At 43.2% G+C, this 27,659-nt stretch overlaps 1 protein-coding gene across 1 annotated transcript; it reads right to left on the bottom strand.

The window, feature by feature from the left end:
• Positions 1-163: 163 nt before the first annotated feature.
• On the bottom strand, positions 164-1,507 carry LOC103091416 (schlafen family member 5). Its single transcript, XM_007472091.1, is given in 3 exon segments — positions 164-521; positions 523-1,107; positions 1,470-1,507. Coding segments are annotated over 3 exon segments (981 nt in total).
• Between the last annotated feature and the right edge of the window lie 26,152 nt (positions 1,508-27,659).

Genomic DNA, 27,659 nt, shown 5'->3' with positions numbered 1-27,659 from the left:
AGGGAAAGAGGGGCAATGATCCACCAACTGTATCTATAGGAATTAATGTCAGGCATCTGCAACTCTGAGGGTACCTCTCTTTTCCCAGATTCTAAAATAATATCTCCCTTTCCTCCTTCCCCACCTCCTCCCATCTCAGCAAACATTAAAATCATTGATGATTCTATTCCCATTCCTTGTGGCCAGCTCTCTCACATGATTGCCCTTTCACCCACCAGGAATTATGCACTTTGGCAAACACTGCACAGCAGAATCGTTCCATGCTGACTGCACAGACATATCCATGGAGGGCCCCCTGCTTGTGTACTGCAACAAATTTGGTGGCATATTTTATCTCACGCCTCTGTGTACAGAAATGATGGACTGGTAACTTCCTAATATAGCGATCAATAGACGCCCTCAAGGTGGCAAGATCTGTTTTCTCTTTTTCACATCCAGTGACTTGATGGGTCTCATCATGCAGGCCAAAAAATACTTACCCTACCTCAGTGTTTGCAAATGCAGAAACACACTTGGGTAAAGCATTGTGTCATCTCTGTTGAGAACATCTTAAATTCAATGCGCATGGACTTAGTAAAGTTGAGCTTTTCCTGGTACCGAAGGTGGTGAGTGCTAGCAAATAAAGCAGAAGCTGAAGCCTTTATGTTACCTTCATTTTGTACAAGAACCTGAAATTTCTGTGGACTTAATGAATTGGAATCATTAATATTTGTAAGAGTCTGAATCCTGCCTTTGGGGAATGCCAGTGCTTCCTGAGAATTCGTGACATTAGTACATGTTCTATGTCTGTGGCACAAAGAGGAGCACAGGTAAGCAAATCATATACCAGAGGCCTCTGGCATCCCTGATTTCACAAAAATCAAAAAGAGATATCCCTGCTGCATCTCATCTAAATAGCCTTTGAAAGTTGAAGGCAGATACAGTCCTACTCCATGACTGTCATAATTATAGTCTTTGTTCTCAGTCTCAGCCTTGACCACTCCCCCTCCGGAAATCAGCAGAGCACATATTGCATGCACGATGCTTTCGTTCTGTTTCTTCTGCAGTTTAGGGTTCATTCCACTCCTTTGCTCATTCCCAGGGGTGACTTTTCCTGCATTTAAAACATACAAAGTTCATTTCCAAATCAATTATTTTAAAATAAATTTATGAATTTTTATTTTTGGCCACATTGAGTGTTTGTTGCTGCGCACAGCCTTTCTCTAGTTGCAGCGAGCAGGGGCTACTCTTTGTTGCAGTATGTGGGCTTCTCATTGAGGTGGCTTCTCTTGTTGCAGAGCACGGGCTCTAGGCGCGCGGTCTTCAGTAGTTGTGGCTCACGGGCTCTTGAACGCAGGCTCAGTAGTTGTGGCACGGGCTCAGTAGTTGTGGCTCACGGGCTTAGTTGCTCCGTGGCATGTGGGATCTTCCCGGACCAGGGCTTGAACCCATGTCCCTTGCATTGGCAGGCGGATTCCTAACCACTGCACCACCAGGGAAGTCCCTCCAAATCAATCTTGAGACTCATCTTCTCAGCACTTGTCCTGTTCTTACCCTGAAATGTTCTCCTAAAAAACAGGAAGATACACCATTAGAATAGGACAAGGATAGGGAAGGTGGGAAAATGGACAGTTTGAGGCCATTCTTCTGAAGTTGTTCGCTTCATTTATTCCCACAGAGCTTGAGGCCAGATTCATGCAGGGATTAAGTATGCAGGGCAGGTTGAGGGGCTAAGTCTGGCAGAAGCCCACTGCCACCAGAGAAACGGTCAAGAGGTGATTTTTATGCTGTGATTTTGGTAAAAGTTTCTGCCAGGTTCTCCGTGGCAATTGAAGAGCTTTCAGGGTGTCTCTAGAGTGTGCTGATGTGTATTGTTTTTCTTGGTGCTTTGTCTTTCCTCTCTCACTGAGACCTGGGCAGTCTCAGATTATTTTTTTTTTAATAAATTTATTTATTTTATTTATTTATTTTTGGCTTTGTTGGGTCTTCGTTGCTGTGCACGGGCTTTCTCTAGTTGCGGCGAGCGGGTGCTACTCTCTGTTGTGGTGCGCAAGCTTCTCATTGCGGTGGCTTCTCTTGTTGCAGAGCACGGGCTCTAGGCACGCAGGCTTCAGTTGTTGTGGCTCGCAGGCTCAGTAGTTGTGGCGCACGGGCTTAGTTGCTCCGCAGCATGTGGGATCTTCCCGGACCAGGGCTCGAACCTGTGTCCCCTGCATTGGCAGGTGGAGTCTTAACCACCGCGCCACCAGGGAAGGCCTCAGATTATTTTATAGCCCAATTTTTGGAAGGAGAAAATCTGATTGAGTTGATAATTTATCCTTACTGTAATGGAACAGATTCTTTAGCTTCCTCTTGTCCGTGCAGTTCCCATCTTGTGAAAAAAAAAATGTATATCATATACTTTAATATATTATATTTTTTGTAATAGAAATATATTGCATACGTTATATATATGTATATATATACATATATATATATACATATATATATATATATATATATATATGTATATATATATAAATTTGTTTGGAGCTAACAAATTATTGACTATTTGTTTGGAACAACCAGGCTGTCAGGTTGAGGTGGGTTTCAGCATTTTCTAAACGCAGTCCAGTTGTCCCAGCAAATAGGACTGGAACTGTTGGATATCTTCATACAAAAGAAATGAACCTCAACTCATATTTACCCCACTTACAAAAATATACTTAAAATGTGTCATAGACCTAAATGTAAAACCTAAAATCATGTGGAAATAAATGAAGACTGCCCAGATGAGAAAAAGCAGAGGCTATTTTCTCAGAGCTCACTATATCAAGGGAATTGGCCACCATCACTTATGATGGCAGAAACTCAAGCGCAGGCAGAGGAATGTGGAAGCTTTATAGTGAAAAGAGAGAGAGAGGGCTCAGGGATGCTCTGATCTGAGTTTGTGGATCTAGGGAAGCTGGAAGCGGGCTTACTGGAAGTGGGGCATCTCATGGCACTGGTCTGGAGAGTCTATTTGGCTTTCTTCGGTTGGTCCTGAGTTGGAGTGGGGGCAAAAGTTAAGGACGCTAGCAGGTGTTGAGCAAGTCCTGACCACTTTTGGCCAGCTGCTGCAGGCATTGTGGTTAGGCTTCCCAAGCTGGTTGGGAAGTCAGAGTTGTGTCAAGTTGTGAGTCACAACTCAAGGTTGTGAGTCAGAGTTCTGTTTTTATATATGTTCTGGCCAGTGTCCATTAGTATATTCAGTCTCTCAACTTCAAAACTTCTAGAGGAAAACATAGGAGAAAATGTTTACCTTAAGTTCAGCAAACATTTCTTAAAGCTGACGCTAAATGCACAATACATAAAAGAAAAAAATTGATATATTGGACTTTAAGAACGTTTCCTTAACAGTGAAAGACACTCTTAAGAGAATGAAAATATGAGCCCTTGACCAGAAGAAACTATTTGTAGATGATTATATGATTAAGAACTTGTATCTAGATTATATATAGAACTCTTGAAAGGCAATAATAAGAAAACAAACAACCCAATTTAAAAATGGGTAAAAGAGGGAATTCCCTGGCTGCCCAGTGGTTAGGGCTTCAAGATTCCACTGCAGGGGGCATGGGTTCAATCCCTGGTTGGAGAACTGAGATCCCACAAACTGTGCAGTGTGGCCAAAAAATAAATAAATAAATAAATATCATTTAAAAAAAAACTACAGTGAGATAGCACCATTAGTCATTAGGGAAATACCAATTAAAACTGCACACCTGGGACGTCCCTGGTGGTCCAGTGGTTGGGACTTTGCCTTCCAGTGTGGGGGGGTGCAGGTTCGATCCCTGGTCAGGTGGCTGAGATCCTTCATGCCTCGTGGCCAAAAAAAAACCCAAACCAAAACATAGAGCAGAAACGATGTTGTAACAAATTCAATAAAAACTTTAAAAAAGATGGTCTACATCAAAAAAATCTTTAAAAACAAAACAAAACTACACATCTATTAGAATGGCGAAAATTATTAACCATACCGGGTGTCTGCAAGGATATGGAGGAAAGGGAACTCTCATACACTCCTAGTAGGAACATAAAGTACAACCATTTTTGGAAAGAGTTTGGTATTTTTATACATTTACTGTATGACCCAGTTATTCCACTCCTAAGTATTTACCCAAGAGAAATGAAAACATATCTGTACAAAGACTTGTACATGAATGTTCATAACACTTTTATTTGTAAAAGTCATAAACTGGAAACAACCCAAATGCCCATCAACAGAAACAAATTTTAGTTATCCATACAATGAAATACAATACAGCAATAAAAAATGAAAGAAGTATTGGTACCCACAACATGAATAAACCTCAGAATAATTATTCTGAGTGAAAGAAGCCAGACTAAAAAAGAGTGCATATTTGATTCCATTTGTATAAAAGTCTAGAAAATGCAAACTATTCTATAGCGACAGGAAGCAAATCAATTGTTTCTTAGGGATGGTGGCAGGGTATGGAGAAGTGGGAGGGAGAGATTGTAAAAAAGCATTTTGGGGAATGGTATATATGTTCACTACCTTGATTGCAGTGATAGGTTCACATGTCAAAATTTATGAAATTGTACACTTTATGTGCAGTTTATTATTTGTCAAAAATACCCAAATGACTCTATTAAAAACTACATATGTGAATGTGAAAAAATAAGTAAAAATATTTTATTATACAGTAAGTCCCCTACACACGAACGAGTTCCGTTCTGAGAACACATTCGTAAGTCCAGTTTGTTCGTAAGTCCAACAAAGTTAGCCGAGGTACCCAACTAACACAATTGGCTATATCGTACTGTACTGTAATAGATTTAAATACTTTTCACACAAATGATACATTAAAAAAAAACACAAAAAATAAAACATTTTTAATCTTACAGTACAGTACCTTGAAAAGTACAGTAGTACCAGCTACATCACCACTGCTTTTACACTTACTTCCGGACATCCTGGGCTTGAAATAAAGATACTGTACTACTGTGTTCTATACAGTACTGTACAGTAAAGTACACAAAAGCACAACCACTTGTAGAGGATGCAACATGTGACAGTGTACGACAGACACGTGAACTAACGTGATTGGACATGTGAATGCACATTCGCATCTTTGAAAGTTCAAAACTTGAAGGTTCATATGTAGGGGACTTACTATATAATTAGCTCAAAAATCAGTAGGATATTTAAGTGCCTGCTATTGTTAAGTTTTTTTCCATAGAAACTAAATCTGTGATAAGATTAGTGGTACAGAGTCTGAAATTCTACATACTCCAGGTGGAGACCTTTGCCGCCATATTCATTTGATAATAATCACCACCCCACCCTGTCCTTTGTTTTACATATTGTAAATTTACACTTTTCAGGCCTGCCAAGTCCTTTCTCAGTGGAAATCTAGTGCTTGGTGTGGAAAACAGCAGGCCTTCCTAACTACTACTGAAAATTACCTCAACAAAATAAGAGAAAATGCTCTCTCCTCCCTTATAGGTGCATTAAAACAGAAAGTATTGCATTTCATAAAATTGCCCTTGTAGGGGCTTCCCTGGTGGCACAGTGGTTGAGAATCTGCTTGCCAGTGCAGGGGACGTGGGTTCGAGCCCTGGTCTGGGAGGATCCACATGCTGAGGAGCAACTTACCCCGTGTGCAACAACTACTGAGACTGTGCTCTAGAGCCTGCGAGCCACAACTACCGAAGCCCATGTGTCTAGAGCCCATGCTCCACAACAAGACACCACAATGAGAAGCCCACACACTGCAACGAAAAGTACCCCCCGCTCGCTGCAACTAGAGAAAGCCCGTGCATAGCAACAAAGACCCAACGCAGCCAAAAATAAATAAAACATTAAAAAAAAAATTGCCCTTGTAGATTTTTTTTCTAGCAAAGGAATCCTCCAAGACACCTGGTCTTTAGAGACTGTTACTCTGGCCTGTGAACCTGTGTATTAGCCATGAAAGATACTGTAACTATGAACCATTGTTTACTTAATGTTCTGTTGTCATGACAGTACTGAAATTGATTTGTTTTCTGATAGGCATAAACACCTGTGAAATTTCATAATCAGGGCACAAGCGGATCATCTTATTTCACTCTTTGTCCACTTGCAAGAAGGTCCTAAAATTTGTGATTGCTCATTTTCTTATTTAAGCAAAAGACTTGAAGAGTCTTGTGACATTTAAATGAACAATTCTGTCACAGGAAGCTGTCAGGCTTAGTGGCTTATCTTCCCTGCTTCTCTGGCCAAAAGAACTCTCATCCCCACCACTGACAGACTGAAATGGAATCAGTTTCTGTTTCCCCATCAAAGTAGGCATAGCCTCACCACCTTCCAATAGAGGACGGCCAGGCAAACGTTATCCACAGCCGCCATCTCCTCCTGGAGGCTCTGCCCTTTGGAGATCCACCATGGGTCTGGGAACTGGGAGGAGCCAATGCAGAAGTCCCACTGTCAGGCATCCCCTCCCTACTGCACTAGTCCTCAAGAATTTCCTTATGACAGTCACGTGCAGAAGGGGAATGGAATCACCACAACCTAGCCTCTGCAGACACAGCACACCAGAGCTCTAGTCAGCCACTTGATGGGGGATACAGGGCTTTGTGGTCTACCCTGGGAGCCCACCCACCCTGCCCCATGCTGTTAACGGTTTGAGGACTGACGTTCCAAGCCAGGGGCTTACAAGCAGTTTGCAGAACACAACCTTTTGTAATTAACTGGACACTGACTTATTTGCCCCAGGCCCACCATCTCACTGCCTTCATCTTTAGGAGCCTCGGTGTCTGGTTTAGTTGCTTCCTGTAAAGTTCTTCGTGCTTCTGAACCATGGGGAAATTTTACTAGGCTTGGTTTGTTAAGATTTAGGCCCTGATACTGTGCACCTCATCCTCATCCTCTCCCCGGCTCTCCTGGAGTTCCAAGCGTCCCAGCTGCCAGATCCTCCACTGTCCGCCTATTGTTGAAAGTTGCTCCTGAGAACCAACAAACCAGATCTCCCAGGGCAGTGCCACAGCCTGGTCGGGGAACCAGGTGAGGACCTGGGGAGGGAAAGAAGCCAAGCTTCTCAGGACCTGCGCAGAGGAGTGCGGGGGACTCATTACCTGCCAAGTGTCCCCTCTGCAGCATGCTCCTCCTGATTCCAAAGCAAAGGTTTTGATCCCTCTGGGTGAGGGCCTTGTATCAGTTACACTCGGTAACCCCTCACGGGAGTGGGGGTGACAGGGAGGACCACACTGGAGGCAGAGCGACAGCCCAGCAGTATCACCTCTGTGGACTGGGAAGCCCACTCTTGCAAGGACAACAGCCCTGGTTACCTTTGGTGTATATGGGTGCAACGTTTTGTTTTGGGGAGGGGGGGCCTCTTTGTTGCTTTTCTATGTTTTCTGATTAATTTTTTTGAGATTTGCAGTTCTCTACCCCACCCAGGTGGGCGAGGGTAGAGGGTATCCCAATGCAAGCCCACATCCCCCAGCCCTCCCCGGCTCTGCTCCAGCCTTTCCTGGGACTACCCAGGCTCAGTGCACTCTGCAGCTGTCTCCCCCGCAAGGCCTCCGTGCCCCTAGACTCCGGCTTGAATTGCCTTCCTGGGCCCTGCGCTGTGCTGAGCGCGATGCGATAAATGAAGCTCTCGCCTTCGTTCCATGTCCACCCCGTAACTGGAGAAAGTTGATTCTGCCTCTTTTCTTTTGAGGTACTTGAATTTTTAAAAGGGTGATGACTGTTGCTAAGGACTCCGAAGGAGACCGGCCGAGAGTGTCGTCACTTGGGAGAACTCCGCCAGGCTCACACGATGGAATTTCAGTGAAAGAAAAGAGAAACTGTCCTTTTGATTCATCTGTCCACTGCAGACCTCATCACACCCAAGTCTTGTGCAGAACCGTCAGTTTTCAGTTCACCCAGCCTGGTTCTATCACCAAACGTGTTCTGGGCGCTCGCAAAGGGTCTGGCTCCACGCTCGCTCGGACTCCACCTGTGACTCTCGGGACTTGGACGAGCTGGAGGCGCGCCACTGCTCCGCGGTGACTTTGCGGAAAGCCAAAGGGGCGGCCCAGCGTGGCGAAGGAGGTGAGGAACTGGCTGCCTGGGCACTGGTTGGAGGCCATGGTCCCGGAGGTGTAAGTAGCCCTTGGGGACTCTTGGAGCATTTAGTCGTGTCCCTCCCCGAGGCACCCTCCTGTCTTCCTCCGACCTCTTAAAAGTCTTTTATTTATTTTCAAAGCAAAATCAGCAGTTAAAATTCTTTTAAATAGATGTTTCTCCATCTCATCACTTCCAGCTCACATGGACCGCTGGAGCCTTCCCAGCAAACACTTTCTCTCCCACCTTCCTCCCAAGAACTCGAGGTCTGAGTGAACCGGGCTGAAGAAACTGAGGCTGCCTATGGAGCCCGGGGCAGACAGGGATTTAGCTGCTGCAGTCTGGCCCGGAAACTCTCACTTTACTAGTTTACTTCTCAAGACCTGGTCAGGGATCAGGTCCAACCAGACCCTTTGGGGATGGGGTGTATCCGAAGCTTTGAGCTAATGGGAAAGGGGCTTGAAAAAGGTCATCTTAGTACCACAGACGTCTCTGGTGGGTCTAACTCGCTGCCCAAGCGCATTCAAATCACTGCCCAGAACAGACAAGGCCCCGCTGAGCAAGGGATTCTGCCGAGCTGGGGCCGCCCAGGGGAACAACAGGGATGCTGGCCAGTTACTGGAAAATCATAGTGTAGGGAGACGTCGGGACTTCACCTGTGGTCATCTCTGGGGACTGGGGTTAAGGGATGGTTCTTTAATTTGTAAAAGCATTGTTAAATAGCTAAGGTATATGAAAGTACAAAAATAATAATACATTCAACACCTATGTATTCACTAACCAGCTTAAATGACAAATTATTAGCAGAACTTGTGTGTATCCCGCACTGGTTTCCTTCCCTCATCCAGCCCGTCCCCTACTCACCTGATAGCCAGTATAATTTTCTGAATTTTAAGTTAGTATCCCATGTAGTCCTTTATACTTTTATTACAGGTATATATGTAACTCATTGATGCATGGCTTTTTTTACATTTATATACACTTAAACCATATGTAAATAGCATCATATGTAAATTGTGTGTATTCTGCAGAACTTGCTCCAACTCCTTTAAAACATTTTGTTTTAAAGATTATCTTTGTCTCTAGATCATGCCGTGAGCTGCTTTGTGAACAGGGTCCTTCCTGCTTACTATTCCTTTCATCCCCGTTGGTCCCCAAATTATCCAGGTCTCTTCAACTTTTCCTACAAAAGACCTCAGCTCCCACCCACTTTGGGGTCATAATTGCCCCCCACTACATGTTCATTTCTGATTCCAGCCCCTCTTTCCCATGCCCTCCTCCTGGTCTCAAGCTTCTGGGCCAGTTACTGGAAAATCATAGGGTAGGGAAACGTCTGGACATCACCTGTGGTCATCTCTGGGGACTGGGGTTAAGGGATGGTTCTTTAATTTTTAAAAGCATTGTTAAATAGCTAAGGTATATGAAAGTACAAAAATAATAATACATTCAACACCTATGTATTCACTAACCAGCTTAAATGACAAATTATTAGCAGAACTTGTGTGTATCCCGCACTGGTTTCCTTCCCTCATCCAGCCCGTCCCCTACTCACCTGATAGCCAGTATAATTTTCTGAATTTTAAGTTAGTATCCCATGTAGTCCTTTATACTTTTATTACAGGTATATATGTAACTCATTGATGCATGGCTTTTTTTACATTTATATACACTTAAACCATATGTAAATAGCATCATATGTAAATTGTGTGTATTCTGCAGAACTTGCTCCAACTCCTTTAAAACATTTTGTTTTAAAGATTATCTTTGTCTCTAGATCATGCCGTGAGCTGCTTTGTGAACAGGGTCCTTCCTGCTTACTATTCCTTTCATCCCCGTTGGTCCCCAAATTATCCAGGTCTCTTCAACTTTTCCTACAAAAGACCTCAGCTCCCACCCACTTTGGGGTCATAATTGCCCCCCACTACATGTTCATTTCTGATTCCAGCCCCTCTTTCCCATGCCCTCCTCCTGGTCTCAAGCTTCTGGAGGGTCAGGAGAAAGGGAGTGTTGGCCTTTCCAGTTGTTTGTATGTTTGTCTGTTTGGGATGAGAGGGAAGTGAATACAGAACATGATCAATTCTTAGTATTTTTCTCAAGATTAAAAGTGAAACTCTTCACTAGACTACAAAGACATTTTCAACTCCCCCCTCCCTTTTTTCACTCATTAAATTTTTTCTTAATTAAAAAAAAAAAAAAAGTGAAACTCTTGTGTTTGCTCTGGCCAAGAATAGGAAGTGCCAAGAGCCACTACTGGTCACACACACACACGCATGCACGCATGCGGTTAATGCAACATTTACATTTTTTTCCTTCAACAAGCTAAGCAAAGAGCAAGCTAATGAGAAGGGAGGTGGGTTAAAGGGACATATGACCTCATAAGTTAGTTTGGGCAGTCTCTCAGAGAAAGACAATCATTATATTAAAGAGAATCACTGCCTAGGCCAGCCATGTGTCGGTGACCTCTGCTAGCATAGGAGGTTGAAGTCACAGTATGGTTGGAGGCTGCATGCCATGGCGTGTATGTCTTGGTCCATAGATACCCGATTCAGCGTTCTCCACGAGAGACACACGGAGATTGATGCTGGGGCCCCATGCTCAGTCACACTGTGGCTGGTAAGACTTTTATGTTGAAATTCTTCCTAGGGGACTGAGGGTTATTGCAGCCACAAGTGTTAGCATAGAGCCCTATTAGTGCCTCCACAGTCTTTCTTTCAAATCCAAGCAACTTGTTTATAACATTCACTTTTCAGGCAAAGACATATTTTTCAATTTTCTTCTTTTTTTACTTTTCTCAATAACAAATTTTAAAAGTAAATTTTCTATACACATGGTTACAATATTTTGAGCAGTATTTGCCATTTTACGAAGTGGGGTGAAACTTCACCAAAACAAAATTTACTTGGAGGAGGAATGAGGCATCCCTTACAAATGTTTATACAAATCACACATCAGAGAGGTTGTTGGAGAGAATATCGGTTTTCTGGCCCTCCCAGCACCCGCACAGAGATCCAAGAGTATCCTGATGTTTTTCCTGTCCCAGTGTGTGATTAACCTTTTCCTGAAGGAGCCCAGCTGATATGAGCCCAATGCTCCATTTGCTTTTACAGGCGTAGGGAAGGGAAAGTGTGACTCAGAATTTTCTCACCACACCCTCTCTCAGATCTTTAGCTCACTGAGAATGAGTGTGATAAGCACAATAATGGCCTCTTAAAGATGTCCACATCCCAATCCCCAGAACCTGTGAAGAGGTTATGTTATGTGGCAAGGGCATTAAGATTAGAGGGGGAATTAAGGTTGCTAATTACTTGACCTTAAAATGATAAGATTATCCTGAATTATCTAAGTGGGCTCACAGTAATCACAAGGTCCTTTAAATAGAGAAGGAGGAGACAGAAGAGTGAGTGTCGGAGTGATGCACCCTGAGGAAGACTTGACCAGCCATTGTTAGCTTTGAAGACGGAAAGGGTCATGAGCCAGGGAATGCTGGCAGCCTAGAGTCTGGAAGAGCCAGAAACATAATCTCCCCTAAAGCCTCCAGAAAGGAATGCGGTCCTGCTAACATTTTTTAAACATAAATTTATTTATTTTTGGCTGTGTTGGGTCTTCGTTGTTGCGCGCGGGCTTTCTCTAGTTGTGGTGAGTGGGGGCTACTCTTCGTTGCGGTGCACGGGCTTCTCGTTGAGGTGGCTTCTCATTTCGGTGTTTGGGCTCTAGGCGCGCGGGCTTCAGCAGTTGTGGTGCATGTGCCTAGTTGCTCTGCAGCATGTGGGATCTTGCCAGACTAGTGATCAAACCCATGTCCCCTGCATTGGCAGGCAGATTCTTAACTACTGTGCCACCAGGCAAGCCCCTGCTGACATCTTGATTGTAGCCCAGTGAGACCCATTTTGGACGCTGATCCCCAGAACTGTGTGGTAATAAATTTGCACTGCTTTAAGCCACAAAATTTGTGATAATTTGATACAGCAGCCATAGGAAACTAAAATTGTGATTAGATTACAGTACGATAGTCATTAACTCACATGTTCCCCCATTCAGCAAAGAATCATGAAGATTCCACAATAACTTGAGAGAAATAGGACATTTAAGAACAGTTCTCATGATGTAGTCTCAGGAACCAAGACCCTTTCTGAGGGGCCACTAGGTCAAAACTAATTTCATTTTAATACCAAGACATTATTTACCTCTTCACTCTCATTTTTTCACAAATGTACAATGGAGTTTTCCAGAGGCTTTATGATATGTGATATTGCAACAGACTGAATGCAGAAGCAGATATGAGAATCTAGCTGTCTTCTCTTAAGCCAGATATCAGAGCTTTTCAGAATTATGAAAGAATGTCTCTGTTCTCACTATGATTTTTGTTTGCAAAATATCATAATTTTTCATTAAAGCATGGCATTAATGTCATTTTTGATAGTATCTTAATAAGATGCTGTCATTTCCCCCACCTCCCAGTCCCTGGTAACCACCATTCTACTCTCTTGTTTTATGAGTTTAGCCTTTTAGATTCCATATTTAAGTGACATCTTGAAGTATTTGTCTTCCTCTGCCTGACTGACTTCATTAGCATAATGCCCTGAAGCTTCATCCATGTTGTGGCAAATGGTAGGATGCCTCAAGGGCATATTTTAAGTGGAGCTTTAGAAACCAAAGGGAGGTAGTCTATTTCCTGTCTCAGTGAGGATACAGTGGGGTCATGTCTATTTCCTTTTTATGACTCAGAGGGCAGCCTGAAACTACAGGAAAAGTGAGATCAGAAAAGTGAGTCACAGTGAGCTTAAGCGACCTACCCAAGTTGTGATGGGAGCGTTCACATCCCATTTGAAAGTGAAAGTCCAGTAAACATTTGATAGGCGTAACCTTGACCCTCTCATCCATCTTGGCTCTATCACAGATACAACTATCCATCGGTCTCAAGTGTCCCATCTCTTCAGGGTAAGAGTCTGAGGGTGATCTCCATTTATACCTCTGAAGAACGAAACTGCATTTTAGCAAGAATGGAGATAATACCATACAAACATACCTTATTGGGTTGTGCTGAGAATTCAGTGAGTTCAGGAAGTGAAGAGCTCAGAACATAGGAAGTGCTTCATAAATGTTAGCTATTCTTATCCATTAGAAGGCAACCTCAAGAGCAACAGCCAGCTCTACCCACCACCAGTCCCTCCCATCAGGAAACTTGCACAAGCCTCTTAGATAGCCTCATCCACCAGAAGGCGGACAGCAGAAGCAAGAAGAACTACAATCCTGCAGCCTGTGGAACAAAATCCCCATTCACAGAAAGACAAGATGAAAAGGCAGAGGGCTATGTACCAGATGAAGGAACAAGATAAAACCCCAGAAAAACAACTAAATGAAGTGGATATAGGCAACCTTCCAGAAAAAGAATTCAGAATAATGATAGTGAAGATGATCCAGGACCTCGGAAAAAGAATGGAGCCAAAGGTCGAGAAGATGCAAGAAATGTTTAACAAAGACCTAGAAGAATTAAAGAACAAACAAGCGGAGATGAACAATACAATAACCGAAATGAAAACTACACTAGAAGGAATCAATAGCAGAATAACTGAGGCAGAAGAACGGATAAGTGACCTGGAAGACAAAATGGTGGAATTCACTGTTGTGGAACAGACTAAAGAAAAAAGAATGAAAAGAAATGAAGACAGCCTAAGAGACCTCTGGGACAACATTAAATGCAACAACATTCGCATTATAGGGGTCCCAGAAGGAGAAGAGAGAGAGAAAGGACCGGAGAAAATATTTGAAGAGATTATAGTTGAAAACTTCCCTAACATGGGAAAGGAAATAGCCACCCAAGTCCAGGAAGCACAGCGAGTCCCATACAGGATAAACCCAAGGAGAAACACGCCGGGACACATCGTAATCAAACTGGCAAAAATTAAAGACAAAAATTATTGAAAGCAGCAAGGGAAAAATGACAAATAACATACAAGGGAACTCCCACAAGGTTAACAGCTGATTTCTCAGCAGAAACTTTACAAGCCAGAAGGGAGTGGCATGATATACTTAAAGTGATGAAAGGGAAGAACCTACAACCAAGATTACTCTACCTGGCAAGGATCTCATTCAGATTCGATGGAGAAATCAAAAGCTTTACAGACAAGCAAAAGCTAAGAGAATTCAGCACCGCCAAACGAGCTCTACAACAAATGCGAAAGGAACTTCTCTAAGTGGGAAACGCAAGAGAAGAAAAGGACCTACGAAAACAAACCCAAAACAATTAAGAAAATGGTCATAGAAACATACATATCGATAATTACCTTTAACGTGAATGGATTAAATGCTCCAACCAAAAGACACAGGCTTGCTGAATGGATACAAAAACAAGACCAATATATATTCTGTCTACAAGAGACCCACTTCAGACCTAGGGGACACATACAGACTGAAAGTGAGGGGATGGAAAAAGATATTCCATGCAGATGGAAATCAGAAGAAAGCTGGAGTAGCAATACTCATATCAGATAAAATAAAGAATGTTGGGCTTCCCTGGTGGCGCAGAGGTTGAGAGTCTGCCTGCCGATGCAGGGGACAGGGGTTCATGCCCTGGTCCAGGAAGATCCCACATGCTGTGGAGTGGCTGGGCCTGTGAGCCATGGCCGCTGAGCCTGCACGTGTGGAGCCTGTGCTCCGCAACGGCAGAGGCCACAACAGTGAGAGGCCCGTGTACCACACACACACACACAAAATAAGTAAGTTGACAAATATGTATATGTAACATATATGTGAAGAAAACACCCAAACCTATTCTCTACAATTTATATAGGTACATATATACATAAAATTTTAAACATCTCATGTACACCAAACTGAAAAAAATGTGTGTGTGATGGGGGACTAAGGAGTGGGAGTAGGGGACATATGATTGGAGTTAGAGTCAAAGGGTCTTTAGGTCTAATTGTAATGTCCTATTTTTAAGAAGAATGGATTAATTACTCACTTATTAAATTTAAAAGTAAGTGGAATAGGGACTTTCCTTGTTGTCTAGTGGTAAAGAATCCGCCTTACAATTCAGGGGACATGGGTTCTATCCCTGGTCAGGGAACTAGGATCCCATGTGCCGCGGGGCAACTAAGCCTGCACACCACAACTACTGAGCTTGCGCGCTTCAACTAGAGAGCCTGTGTGCTGCAAACTACAGAGCCCATGTGCTCTGGGACCTGTGCTGCACAACTACAGAATACACGCACCCTGGAGCCCTCACGCCACAACTAGAGAGAAGCCCACATGCCACAACAAAAGATCCCACACGCCTCAACGAAGATCCCGAGTGCCACAACTAAGACCTGACGCAGTCAAAAACAAAAACAAAACACTAAATTAATAAATAATAAATAAACCTTAAAAAAAAGTAAGTGGAGTAAAACAGAAAGCAAAGAAAGAATTAATAATTTGCTGATTGCCTACAAGGTAGCAGGCATCTTACACATATTTTCTTGATCTGAGGCTTGAGCCTTTTCCTCTTCTTTCATCCAGTTGTATTGGTTACTCCTCCAGCCCCCATACAGCCATGGGTGCAAACTAGTTCAAATGTGGTGGGTGACATCGGGTAGAGAGGTGGGATCTGGGCTACCTGTTCATGCAGCTTACTTGTGCCCAGTGGTTCTGCTCAAGCTCAGTTTCCATGTGCCATTTCTGTCTTTCGATGAACAGCTGCTGGGCCCATCCAACTTGTTGGATGTTGTTGGACTTGGTGGGTCCAACAAAACGCAGCTCATAACAGACAGTTCAAGGTGAATGGACAGTTTGTATCCTGTGATTGCGAGAGAGTTTGTTCTTCATGAGGGCCGACTAACATGCCATGAGCTGCTTTTCAAAGACCATGTGGGAACTGGCCCTTGAAGGATGAGGAGTTCTTAGGTGAACAAGATGAGCACAACATCAGAGGCACAAAGAACATTGTTCATAGTCACAGAGGTCCCAGATTACATGGCGAGTGGTGAATAGCTTTATGTAGCTGATGCAGAATACATAGGGGATGGGGAGGATTTTGTGGCCCAAAATTTTCTTTTCGACCTCTAGGTCTCTTTTATTTATTTATTTTTCTAAAAAATTTTATTAGAGTGTAGTTGATTTACAATGTTATGTTAGTTTCCAAATTTTCTAACTACTGTGGGAAATACAAAAGACATTGAAGAACCACTTCCTGCCTTCAAGAATCATATGATTTCCTTGAGGAAAATGTACCATTGTGCAAGTAAAGAAAAAAAGTTAATGATGAGGTGAATCATGTGTGACACTGACATAGAGGGCTACAACTGTGTTTGCTCACCACTCGAGAGAAGTGGTCTTTTTGGCTTAAGATAGTGAAGTGTTGTAGAGAGAGAGACCAAGATTCAAGTCCTGACTCGGCTGTTTCCTGGTTCTGTGACTGCCAGATCACTTTGACTGCCTTAAGCCTCAGCCGGTGTCAAAGCCAATGATACATGTTTTAGATTTTTGTTACATCAATACCTCAATTCCAGGGGTGAATTTCTATTTCAGTTATTGTTAGTAATAAAGCACCCTAAAACTTAGTGGATTAAACCAAAACCTTTCTGTCTGCTCATAATTCTGTGAGTTGAGTGGGTCTCAGCTGGACAGTTCTTCTGCTGGTCTCCCTTGTTACCCCAGAGTCACGAAGGCCCATATTTTTAAGGAGATGGAGAGTGGCCCGGGCTGGGACGTCCAAGACAGTGCTCCGCCCAGGTGGCTGATGCCTTGGAGGGAATGGATAGGAGCAGGAAGCAGCTGGGACACTGGTTTGGCTGGGCCTTTTTCTCTCTCCATCTGGGCTCTCCAGGTGGTTAGCCATACTTCCCATGTGACAGCTCAGATCTCTCAAGAGCACAAAAGAAGTTGCCAGACTTCTTAAGGCTGAGGCCCAGACCTGACACAGTATCATTTCTACCTCATTATGTTGATTAAGGCCAGTTATTTTCCCAGCCCAGATATTCAAGAGGAGGAAACTGCCCCAAACCATGAATACATAGCCCATTGGGGGTCACTAATGTAAACAGACTACCACAAAACACACATTTTCTTTTTGAAAGTTTTTGAAAAAGCATTTTTTTAAAGGCTAACTATGAAAAAGACAAGGTAGCAGTGCTTATGAGTATATACTTCAGTCAGACTAAGCTAGAGTTCCACATGGACAAGACATGGGCAAACTAATCTCTCTTTAAACCCCTCATGTTGCTTATCTAGAGATGCTTCCTTCATAGGGCTATGGTAGAATTTAAGAGATAATGGGTCTAAGAACCTTGCACACAGTAGGTGCTCAGTAGATGATAGCTGCGGCTGTATTATTAAAATTGTCCTGGTGGTTGTGTTGTTATTATTAATGACTGAAAGATCTTCCCATCAATGCAGTGACAAGTGGTTAATACAGCACATTTCTCATAAACTAAAGAGGAATGTTATTTTCATTATCTCCTTCAATTTCAGTTGACTCTTTTACATCTTCATTTTGTCTTATTTTTTATCTGTATGTTCTTACTAGTTAGTGAATTTTCAGGTCATTCTCTAATTTTAAAGTAGCTGTAATTTCCTACTAGCAAAACAATTGGGAAATCAAATTCTTAGATGAAATCTGAAGGATGAAAACTCCTGTACCTCTCACAAAATTATAAAAACACACATTTTAGGAGAGATAGTGATATATCAGTTAATTTCCTGAAAACACAAACACACCACAGTTCTGCATAAAAACATTATTTTATACCTGTTGTGCTTTTCCATGTAAGTACAGAGATGCTTCAAGTTAGGACTACAACATCAATTTTATGGCTTTTTTCAGTGAGGAAAAAATATCATTTACTGTTGTCTCAGAGAGTTGTGCAGTATATATTCCCCAGAGTTTAGGGTGACCTAGTATAAAAGTGATGACTTTGGGGCATTTTATGAGCTCATCCTTCTCATGTTAACTTTAAAAACAGTTGAGCTGGAATTAGATTCAGCAGCAGTGGAAACTTTGTAAATAAGTTTTAATGATCTGTTACAGTAGAGGCTTTAGTGAAAATTTGGTTCAGAATGCTATTAATTAACATAAACAATGTATATTACAGTTTCCTTTTTGAGTCCTTGTGTTGGGTATCATTTGTATTCTTCTTAAATCTGCTTTGTTACAGACCATCATAGTTTTGCCCTGGGATGGCTAGGTAGCATTGGGGGCTGATTGGTTGTTTACCACACGATTCCCTTTGCAAGGGAAAGGAAGACATGTTATAGCAGATGGTGTCTTCAGCAAAGACATAACTTACAGGTTTACAGCATCTCTTTAAAATGGGGTCTGTAAGCACTAGACAGTTTGCTGCAGTGGAAAGACCACGGTCCTTGGAGTCAGACTGTTCCTGGCCCTGGGAAGCTGTGGGAAAGTTATCTGACTTCTCTGAGCTTCACTCTTTTTACCATAGACAATACAGACCCACCTCTCAGAGTTGCTGGGAAGATTGAATGAACTAACCGTGAACACACTGGCATGTGGTAGGGACATGTGGATGTTAGTGCTCCTTGTACCTTGAATTCAGACTTAAATTTGAGCAACTTCTTTTTAATAAGCTGAAAATTAAAACTCAGCTAAAATATATAAGACATGATGAATGCACACAAAAAATACTTTATAAGGTGATTCCACCTGCACCCTGTCAAGTATGAAGAGATTCACTCAGAAATTCACTTTAAAAAGAAGTACTCATTTTAAAAATGAGTTTTAAAAAGCCAAAGCAAACGAACTTGATTTGCGGTACAACTGGATTGAAGGTGACTGAGGCTTTAACTTCTGAACTGCTTCAGGAAGAAGAAAATAATTCCAAGGTAATACCAAATCTAAAAGAGCAGGGGTCGGAAGTCAAACAAGAAGGGCCAAGCTTATAAGGGAGCACAAGCAGTTGAGTTCGAAATAAATTCTCCCTTCCCTGGCCTTGTCTTTCCTCTGAGCTCACATGCTTCCTATTATTCTGGGGCTCTGAAACAAAACATGGTCAATTTCATCACCAGCTAAAAGAAATTCTGAATTCTCTCTGAAACAAAAACTGACTTTACCCAACCAATGATTTCTGCATGTGTTGTACCTGTTAAAGATGACGAAATAATCTCAGAGGATTTTTAGGGCAGTGAAACCACTCTGTATGATACTATAATGGTGGACACATGTTATTGTACATTTGTTCAGACCCATACACTGTTCAACTCCAAGAGTGAACCCTAATGTAAACTATGGACCTTGGATGATGATAATGTGTCAGAGTAGGTTCATCGTTTGTAAGAAATGTACCACTGTGGTGCAGAAAATCCATAGTGGGAAGAGGTTGTATGTGTGTGGTGACAGGACATACTCTCTGTATTTTCTGCTCAATTTTGTTATGAATCTAAAACTGCTCTAAAAAATAAGTTGTGTTCATTTAAAAATAAATAAGATAAAAGTGAGGCACATATGAAAAAATAATGATAATGAAACTGACTTTACCTAACAAATGCACTTTCTTTGTGTGCTCTACCCGGTAAAGGTCAAAAAACCACCTCGGTGGTAACAGTGCTCCACGGCAGAACTTCCTCCCGTTGACGGAGGTGCTAAATGTATTACAGTCTTCTGACATGATATCTTCATTCATTCTGGTATCTTTAAGGTCTTTATGAATCACCTGGGGATCTTGTTAGACCTGCACGTTCTGACTCAGTAGTTTTGGAATTGGGCCTGAGAGTCTGCATTTCTGACAAGCTCCCAAGTGAGGCTTGGAGAATTTAGAGGACATTGGGCAAACATGCATCCTCTTTCTTGCCTAGACTACTGCCTTTGCTGCATGCTTTTGCTGCATGCCCAGAGATTCACCATTAAAGAAGAGTTGTTTTGGATCTTGAACTCATTTCTCTGTTCGGTATGGTTCTCCTTTCTCTAAGTCTCATTAGTGCTTTGCTTGAGGTTCTGATGGAACTTACGTCATGCGGGATCTTCCGTTGCGGCGTGCGAGCTCTTCCTTGTGGGCATGGGCTTCAGGGCGCGTGGGCTCTGTAGCAGTGGAGCCGGGTTCCAGAACACGTGGGCTCTGTAGTTTGCGACATGCAGGCTCTGTAGTTGAGGCACGCAAGCTCAGTAGTTTTGGTGCACGGTCTTAGTTGCCAGACCAGCTATTGAACCCGCGTCCCCTACATTGTAAGGCAGATTCTTTACCACTGGACCACCAGGGAAGTCCCTCAGTATATATGTCTTATTCCCCCACCCTGCCCCTCTCCACATATACCACCCCTAACCCTACATTAGGACCCTCTATAAAACGTTCTCATAGATTACTGTGCTTTTCATTAATAACCCATATAAAAACTAATTAAATATTTATGTAATTGTTTTCATGGGTATCTTCCCTACTAAACCAAAAGCTCCATGAGGCCAGGTACTGTGTCTGTATTGTACAACACTGTATCCCCGTCATTGCCACAGTATCTGACACATAGTATGTTCTCAATAAATACTTAGTGAATAAATGAACAAATTGTAAGGTTCATGGAAAGAGAAACTTTGTATCCCCTGAGGAAGACAGCATAGAGCCCTACACATTATGATTTAGTAAGTAATTGTTGACTTAATGACAATAATCTTAGAAATGTTCAACAACCATTTTCTCATTCACTCACTTCATTCAACAGCAATCTATTGAATAGCTACTATATGCCAAGCCTGATTGTCATCAAAGATCTAACAGTATTCAGAGAACACAAAGGTAAAAACGATTCACTTCTTCAAGATGGATTTCTCTATCCTTGATTTAAGATCCATTGTTTTTCAGACCAACAGGTTCCCAAAGCCATAGGTTATGCCTCTATGAAGGGTTTTAGGTAAGGAAGAGACATGTTCCAATCTACACTTTAAAGTGTCATATTAGTAACACAGGGTGGAGGGAAGATGTGGGGAAGGAAAACTAAAAGCAAAGGAGGGTCATTGCAGCCATACAGTTGAGAGATGGTGGTCTAAACTAGACTAGTGGCAGTGGAAAAGAAGACACTTGAGCACATCTGGGAGGTATTTAGGGAATAAAATGAACAGGACAGCAACAACAACAAAAAATAGACAAATGGGACTATATCCAACTTTAAAACTTTTGTGTATCAAAGGACACAATCAACAGAGTGAAAAGACAACATACAGACTGGGAGAAAATGTTTGCAAATCATATATCTGATAAGGGGTTAATATCCAGAATATATAGAGAACTTCAACAACTTAAAAAAATCAGATAACCTGATTCAGAATGGACAAAGGACTTGAATGGACATTTCTCTAAAGATGATATACAAATGGCCAAACAGGCGTATTAGAAGATGTTCCATATCACTAACCATCAGAGCATCAGAGAAATGCAAATCAAAACCACAATGTGGTACTTTCTCACACCCATTAGGATGATACTATTAGGAAAAAAACAAAACAAAATAACTAGTGTTGATGAGGATGCAGAGAAATTGGAACCCTTCTGCATTGTTTGTGATATGGTAAAATGGTACAGTCCTATGAAAAAGAGTATAAAGTTTCCTCAAAAAGTTAAAACCATCATGTGATCCAGCAATCCCATTTCTGGGTATATACCCAAAAGAATTGAAAACAAGATCTTGAAGAGGTATTTACACACTCATGTTCATAGCAGCACTGTTTACAATAGCTGGGAGGTAGAAGTGGACACCCAAGTGTCCATCAACAGATGAATGAATAAACAAAATGTGGTAAATACATACCATGGAATATTATTCAGCTTTAAAAAGGAAGAAAATCCTGTCACATGCTCCAACATGATGAACCTTGATGACATTATGCTAAGTGAAATAAGCCAATCACAAAAAGACAAATACTGTATGATTCCACTTATACGAGGTACCTAGAGTAGCCAAATTCAGAGAGACAGAAATAGAATAGTGGCTGCCAGGGGTTAGGAAAGGGAGGAATGAGGAGTAGTTGCTTAATGGGTATAGAGTTTCAGTTCTACAAAATGAAAAAGCTGTGGTCTATTTCACAACAATGTGAATATACTTAACACTACTGAACTGTACAGTTTAAAACAGTAAATTTTATGTGTTTTTATTTTTAACACAGTTTAAAAAATGAACAAGACACTGTGAGAGTTATATCAAGGAAGCCCAGGGATGTGGGTGTTTCAAGGTGGGGTGTCAAGTGCCTGGTAAGGAGCACAGCAATGTAATAACACTGGTAAACTGTATAGAGAAAACTGTACATCATCAGTGACCTTGAAGAGGCTGGTTCAGAAGAAGGCAGTGGGTGTCAGGATATCACGGTGGGTAAATTCTCAGAGTCTGTAGGTAAGTGAAGGCCAGCGCATTCACAATCACACACACTTGTCTAACAGAATTCCCCTTTGTGAAAAGTTATATTTGTGACCATCTTGTGTACTAAAGGATGCTTGAAGATTATTTAGAAAACGTCCCATTAAAAAAAAAAGAAAAAACACAATAGGGAATTCCCTGGCGGCCCAGTGGTTGGGGCTGGGCACTTTCACTTCCGAGGGCCAGCGTTCAATCCCTGATTGGGAACTAGGATCCCGCAAGCCGTCTGGCACGGTCAAATAAAAGTGTAGTGGAGCTACTAGGGGAAAAACAAGTCCCATTTGAAACATCTAGCCTTCAAAGCATTAAAGTTTTTTCCCATGTGTTGGAAGCTTTAGTTTAAACAGATTTCATGTTAGTTCATTGGTAAGGTAACTATATTCAAACTGGAAGCTCTCTTCCATGCATAAAAGGTCTTGAGTTTTATTTGTCAAAGGAATGCCAGCAGACTATATCACCGTCTCTTATCCCTTTAGGCTTAAAGAAACATTAATAATTTGCTGATAGGTGACATTTTTTCTAAAAATAGAGATTTTGTTTCATCGAAGTATAAACCAAGAAATTTGAAAAACTAAATGGATTGGAGAGATTTTTAAAGCACATACAGGGAAACTCCGGTGCCCCAAGCATTGCCCTGGCCCTGTTTCCACACTATACTTCTGCAAGCAGCTCAATGCAGGAAACAAGGATCTAATACTAGGGAAAAGAAAAACAAAACAAAACAAAAAACTGGATACACATGAAGGGAGAGTCTGGGAGTGAACCTAGAGAGGCCCCAGTCAGGATCCCAGGGCACAGGGCTCAGGGGGCATATGTTCTGAGGATACAAAATTGATGTTAATTGATAGTATACTTAATGTATTAGATTAACAGCAACAACAAAAAGTTTTCTTGTATGAGGCAGAGAATTTGGAGATAAATTAGTTAGATAAATATAAAATTAAACAAAAAGTAAGATGATTATAAATCCTGAGCAAAGCAGGAAATTGTACAAGAGATGAAATGCACACATAGTGTATTGCCTAGCACAGTTGTGAAAAGTCATAATAAGGTATACACTGAATATTTTTCTAACCCAAAATGCTGATATAAGCATATTGGCAGGATATGGGGAGGGGAGGATAGGGAGGGAGTGTAATTGAACTAAATCTTCAGGAAGTAAATAGATAACACCCATTTGAAACCCAAAACTGCACTTACAGAAAGGTATATCCAAAAGAAACATAAAAGTGATTGTTTCTGGGGAGCAGGAAGAGGGGTGAGACAGGAGACTGCTGATTTTATAATAAGCCTTGTAGAACTATTTGATTTTCAATACCATGTACTTGTGCAACTTTGATTTTTTAATTTTATAACAATTCTTATAATAATCTGGAAAGTAGTAGACAATGTGTGTGTCTCCTATTTCGGAGCTTTTTCCCCCATATAACCTGAGTCTCTGACACAATCTGTGTTTTATAGTCCCAGATTCTTGGCACTCTTGTGAATGTAAAACACCGCAGGATCTACAGTCAAATAATAATAAAAATCCCATGCTGACCTCTCCCTGCACATTCTAACTTTTGAGTTTTGGGGATCTCTCATTCATTTTCTCCAAAGCAACTAGTGAAACTGCAGTGCTTGGCTCTGAAAATTACAGACCTGGGTGGGGAAAAAAAGAATCAGCAAGATAAGCAGATAATGTCTTCCCGTCCCTTAAGAGCTGCAAAAAAAGCAGATAACACTCAGCTTGGGAAAGCTGTCTTTCTAAATGCTATTCTGACAAAGGAGAATTGTATAAACACCTGGAATTGAGAGACTGTTGGTGTGTCCTATGAAAGTGATCACTAACTGCTGAAAAGTCTGTTATCCTGATCGGTTAACTAAATGATCTACAGCTCTGATAACATTTAAATTGACACCCTGGGGGCTTCCCTGGTGGCACAGTGGTTAAGAATCTGCCTGCCAATGTAGGGGACACGGGTTCGAGCCCTGGCCCAGGAAGATCCCACATGCTGTGGAGCAACTAAGCCCGTGTGCCACAACTATTGAGCCTGAGCTCTAGAGCCCGCGAGCCACAACTACTGAAGCCTGCGCGCCTAGAGCCCGTGCTCCGCAACAAGAGAAGCCACGACAATGAGAAACCTGCGCACCGCAATGAAGAGTAGCCTCCGCTCACTGCAACTAGAGGAAGCCTGCACCCAGCAACAAAGACCCAACACAGCCATAAATAAATAAATAATTTTTAAATAATAAATAAATAAATAGATAGATAAATTGACACCTTTTTCCTGGAAGGGATGGATATACACTTACAAATTTGCTTTTTCAAGCCAGAAGGAAGAAGAGTTCTTTCCTGTCTCCCACATGCATGGAGATAATAAAACTTATGCTTCTGCTCAATTTCTTAAGAGTTGGAGAGTCATGTTTCATTTAAATGAACATTTCTTACCCAGGAAGCGCTGGTGACCTTCCCTACTGGTGTGACACCCAGAACTCACCCATCCCCAAGAAACTATGGGGACTCAGTTCCCCTTGTGCCAGCCAGCATGCACCCTGCACTGCCACCTGCAGGTGACAGCAGTAGCTCCTTCATTCTTTCCCATGACCTCTGTTACCTTTTTTTTTTAAGGGTATGTTTACAAAACTTCTTTGTTTTGCAGAAAGCAGAATGGTACCAGTGTAACTGGTAACCACAGATAGTTATGAGTCATCCATCAGTCACAGCTATTCACACTACAGCAAGACACTTGCATGAAAACCTGACAACCCTTACAGTTTCGCTGGGGTGAAGTCCCCAAGCTTAGCGGTGGATTTCCAAGAGGGACTAAATGGAAGAAAGCAGAGTGTCACGGGAACTATACTCTTTGGGTGGGTGGGTAGGTGTTCTGGAGTTTGTATCACAGGCACTTTTTAAAAAAACAACTACCACCTCCATAGGAGCAGTCCAATAAATCCTGAACTGAGTCCTAACACTTTCCCTTCCCAGACCCCAGGGAACATCCTCAGCCCACCTTTCAGCACTCCCCTTGCTCCCTGGCTCAGGCTCTGCCTTAGAGCAGGGGTCCCCAACCTGGTCCAGGGCCTGTTAGGAACCTGGCCTCAGGACTGGAAGTGAGCAGCGGGCTAGCCAGCAAAGGAATTCATCTGCTGCTCCCCATCGCTAGCGTTACCGTCTGAACCATTCCCCACCCCCACCCCCTCCACCCATCTTTGGAAAAATTGTCTTCCAAGAAACCGGTCCCTGGTGTCAAAAAGGTTGGGGGCCACTGCCCTAGAGGATTCATTTTCTAGCCCCCAAACCCACCATAAGCAGATGGGAGAAGAAATCTCCACCTTCCCACCCCATCCAAAGCTGGTATCTACAGAGACTTCAAAGATAGCAACTCACAGGCAATCATTTGGAACACAACCCATGGTAAAATGATCTCAGGGACTAGTCATACCCAAGACCCAAAACTCACCTACCTAGCTTGGGTCCCAGAACCTTGGCTCATGGTGTGGCTGTTTCCTTGAAAATCTTTCATGTTTTGTGAAAATCTTTCATTAAATGTTTTATGAAAGATTTTATGAACCACGAGGAAGTCTGTTACCTTGGTGTTTCGATGGACTGGGTTTTCAACTTCAGCACTAAGAGGGAAACCCGCAGACCCCAGAACCTCAAAGGTCAGTGCTGAAGTGTCATTTTGGCAGAACCAAATAGAAGGAGGTGACAAGTGTATCCTCCTGCCGGTGGCACTTGGTATTTTACTGTTTTGAGGTCGTTTTCATTATCTCTTTCCTCCTTACAGATTATGAAATCCTACCTGCGAGTACGGTGTAAGTTGTCCGTACATCTATAGCGCAGCAAGTGCCTCTGCAGCTCCCATTACCCGCCTATGCTTACTCTCCGAACCTGGAGCAGGAGGGACGTCCAGGAACTCGGGAGATCTGCGCCTGACTGAGGGCCCTTGGACCTGTCTGTCCAAAGCGCTCTTTGCTTCTCCCGCCAGGTTGCCGCAGCCCCACCTCCATCACTCAGATGCCCCTCCTTTCTGAGTATTCAGTGCTTCCCGGTGCAGGCAAGTGATGACATCTGATTTGGATCCCTCTGGTCGGGTCCCAACCCGTCCTCTGCCCGGGTCGCCCCGCCCTTAGAGCCGCCACGCTGGCCTTTCTGGGAAAGTCTCTGCGGAGTCTGGAGCTAAGAAGCGGCCACGCGAAGCGCAGGAGAGGGGCGGGCGGGGCAGCGCCCGACGCACCCCGTCCACGTCCTCCTAGATCCGGGGCGGATGAGACTCTGGAGGTCTGGGGAGAGGCGAGTCTTTGAGGACCTAGGAGGTGGCAGAGCCTTCCTACCAGCTCCGCGCGTCCTCCATGCGGGTGTCTTGGTAGAGGCACCAGCGCGCTCCAGCCTCCAGCCCGTGTCTGCTCCGTATGTCCGGCTGGGGGACGCCACCCGGCCGCGTCGCCACGGAGGTGGGGGCATCGAGTGACAACAGCAACTACTCAGCCCGGGGATCCACGCCCAGAAAGAAGACAGCGATGGTTCTCGCGGGTGGACCCCGATGCCTCCCCACATCCCCGCACCCTCCCACCTCCGGCTCTTGCGCCCACGGGAAGACACCTCAATCCCTGCGCTGTCCGGGGGGCGGGGTGCTTCCAGCCAGTGGATGCCTGTTTGATTTGCCAGATGCGCCCAGGTTCCCCGCCGGGAGAAGGAGGTGAGTGTGAGCGATGGGGCGAGAAGGAGGTAGGAAATCGAGCCTCCGCTTCTGCAAAAGTACACTTTTCCGCTCTTTTTTTTTTTTAATTTATTTAATTTATTTTTGGCTGCATGTGGTCTTTGTTGCTGCCCAGGGGCTTTCTCTTTCTCTAGTTGCGACGAGCAGGGACTGCTCTTCGTTTCAGGGCGCGGGCTTCTCATTGGGGTGGCTTCTCTTGTTGCGGAGCACGGGCTCGAGACGCGCGGACTTCAGTAGTTGTGGCTCGCGGGCTCTAGAGCGCAGGCTCAGGAGTGGTGCCACAGGAGCTTAGTTGCTCCCCGGCATATGGAATTTTCCAGGAACAGGGATCTAACCCGCGTCCACTGCATCGGCAGGCAGATTCTTAAAGACCACGCCCTTTCCTTCCTTCTTTCCTAATTCCTTCCTTCCTTCCTCCCTCCCTGCCTCCCTCCCTCCCTTCCTCCCTTCCTTCTCTCCTTTCTTATTGATGAAATTCTTAAAGCGTACGTGTTGTCTAAGGCAGACTTTCTTAGCTCCCCCAAGGCGCTGGAATTTGACTGCAGATGGTGACAGGTGCAGGTGTTTTTGCGGTTCAG

The sequence above is a fragment of the Lipotes vexillifer genome, unplaced genomic scaffold (genome assembly GCF_000442215.2).
Source record: "Lipotes vexillifer unplaced genomic scaffold, Lipotes_vexillifer_v1.1 scaffold572, whole genome shotgun sequence".
In the NCBI taxonomy this organism is placed as follows: domain Eukaryota; kingdom Metazoa; phylum Chordata; class Mammalia; order Artiodactyla; family Lipotidae; genus Lipotes; species Lipotes vexillifer.
Note: the sequence above shows the minus strand (reverse complement) of the source record. Positions and strands in the feature narration are given on the sequence as shown.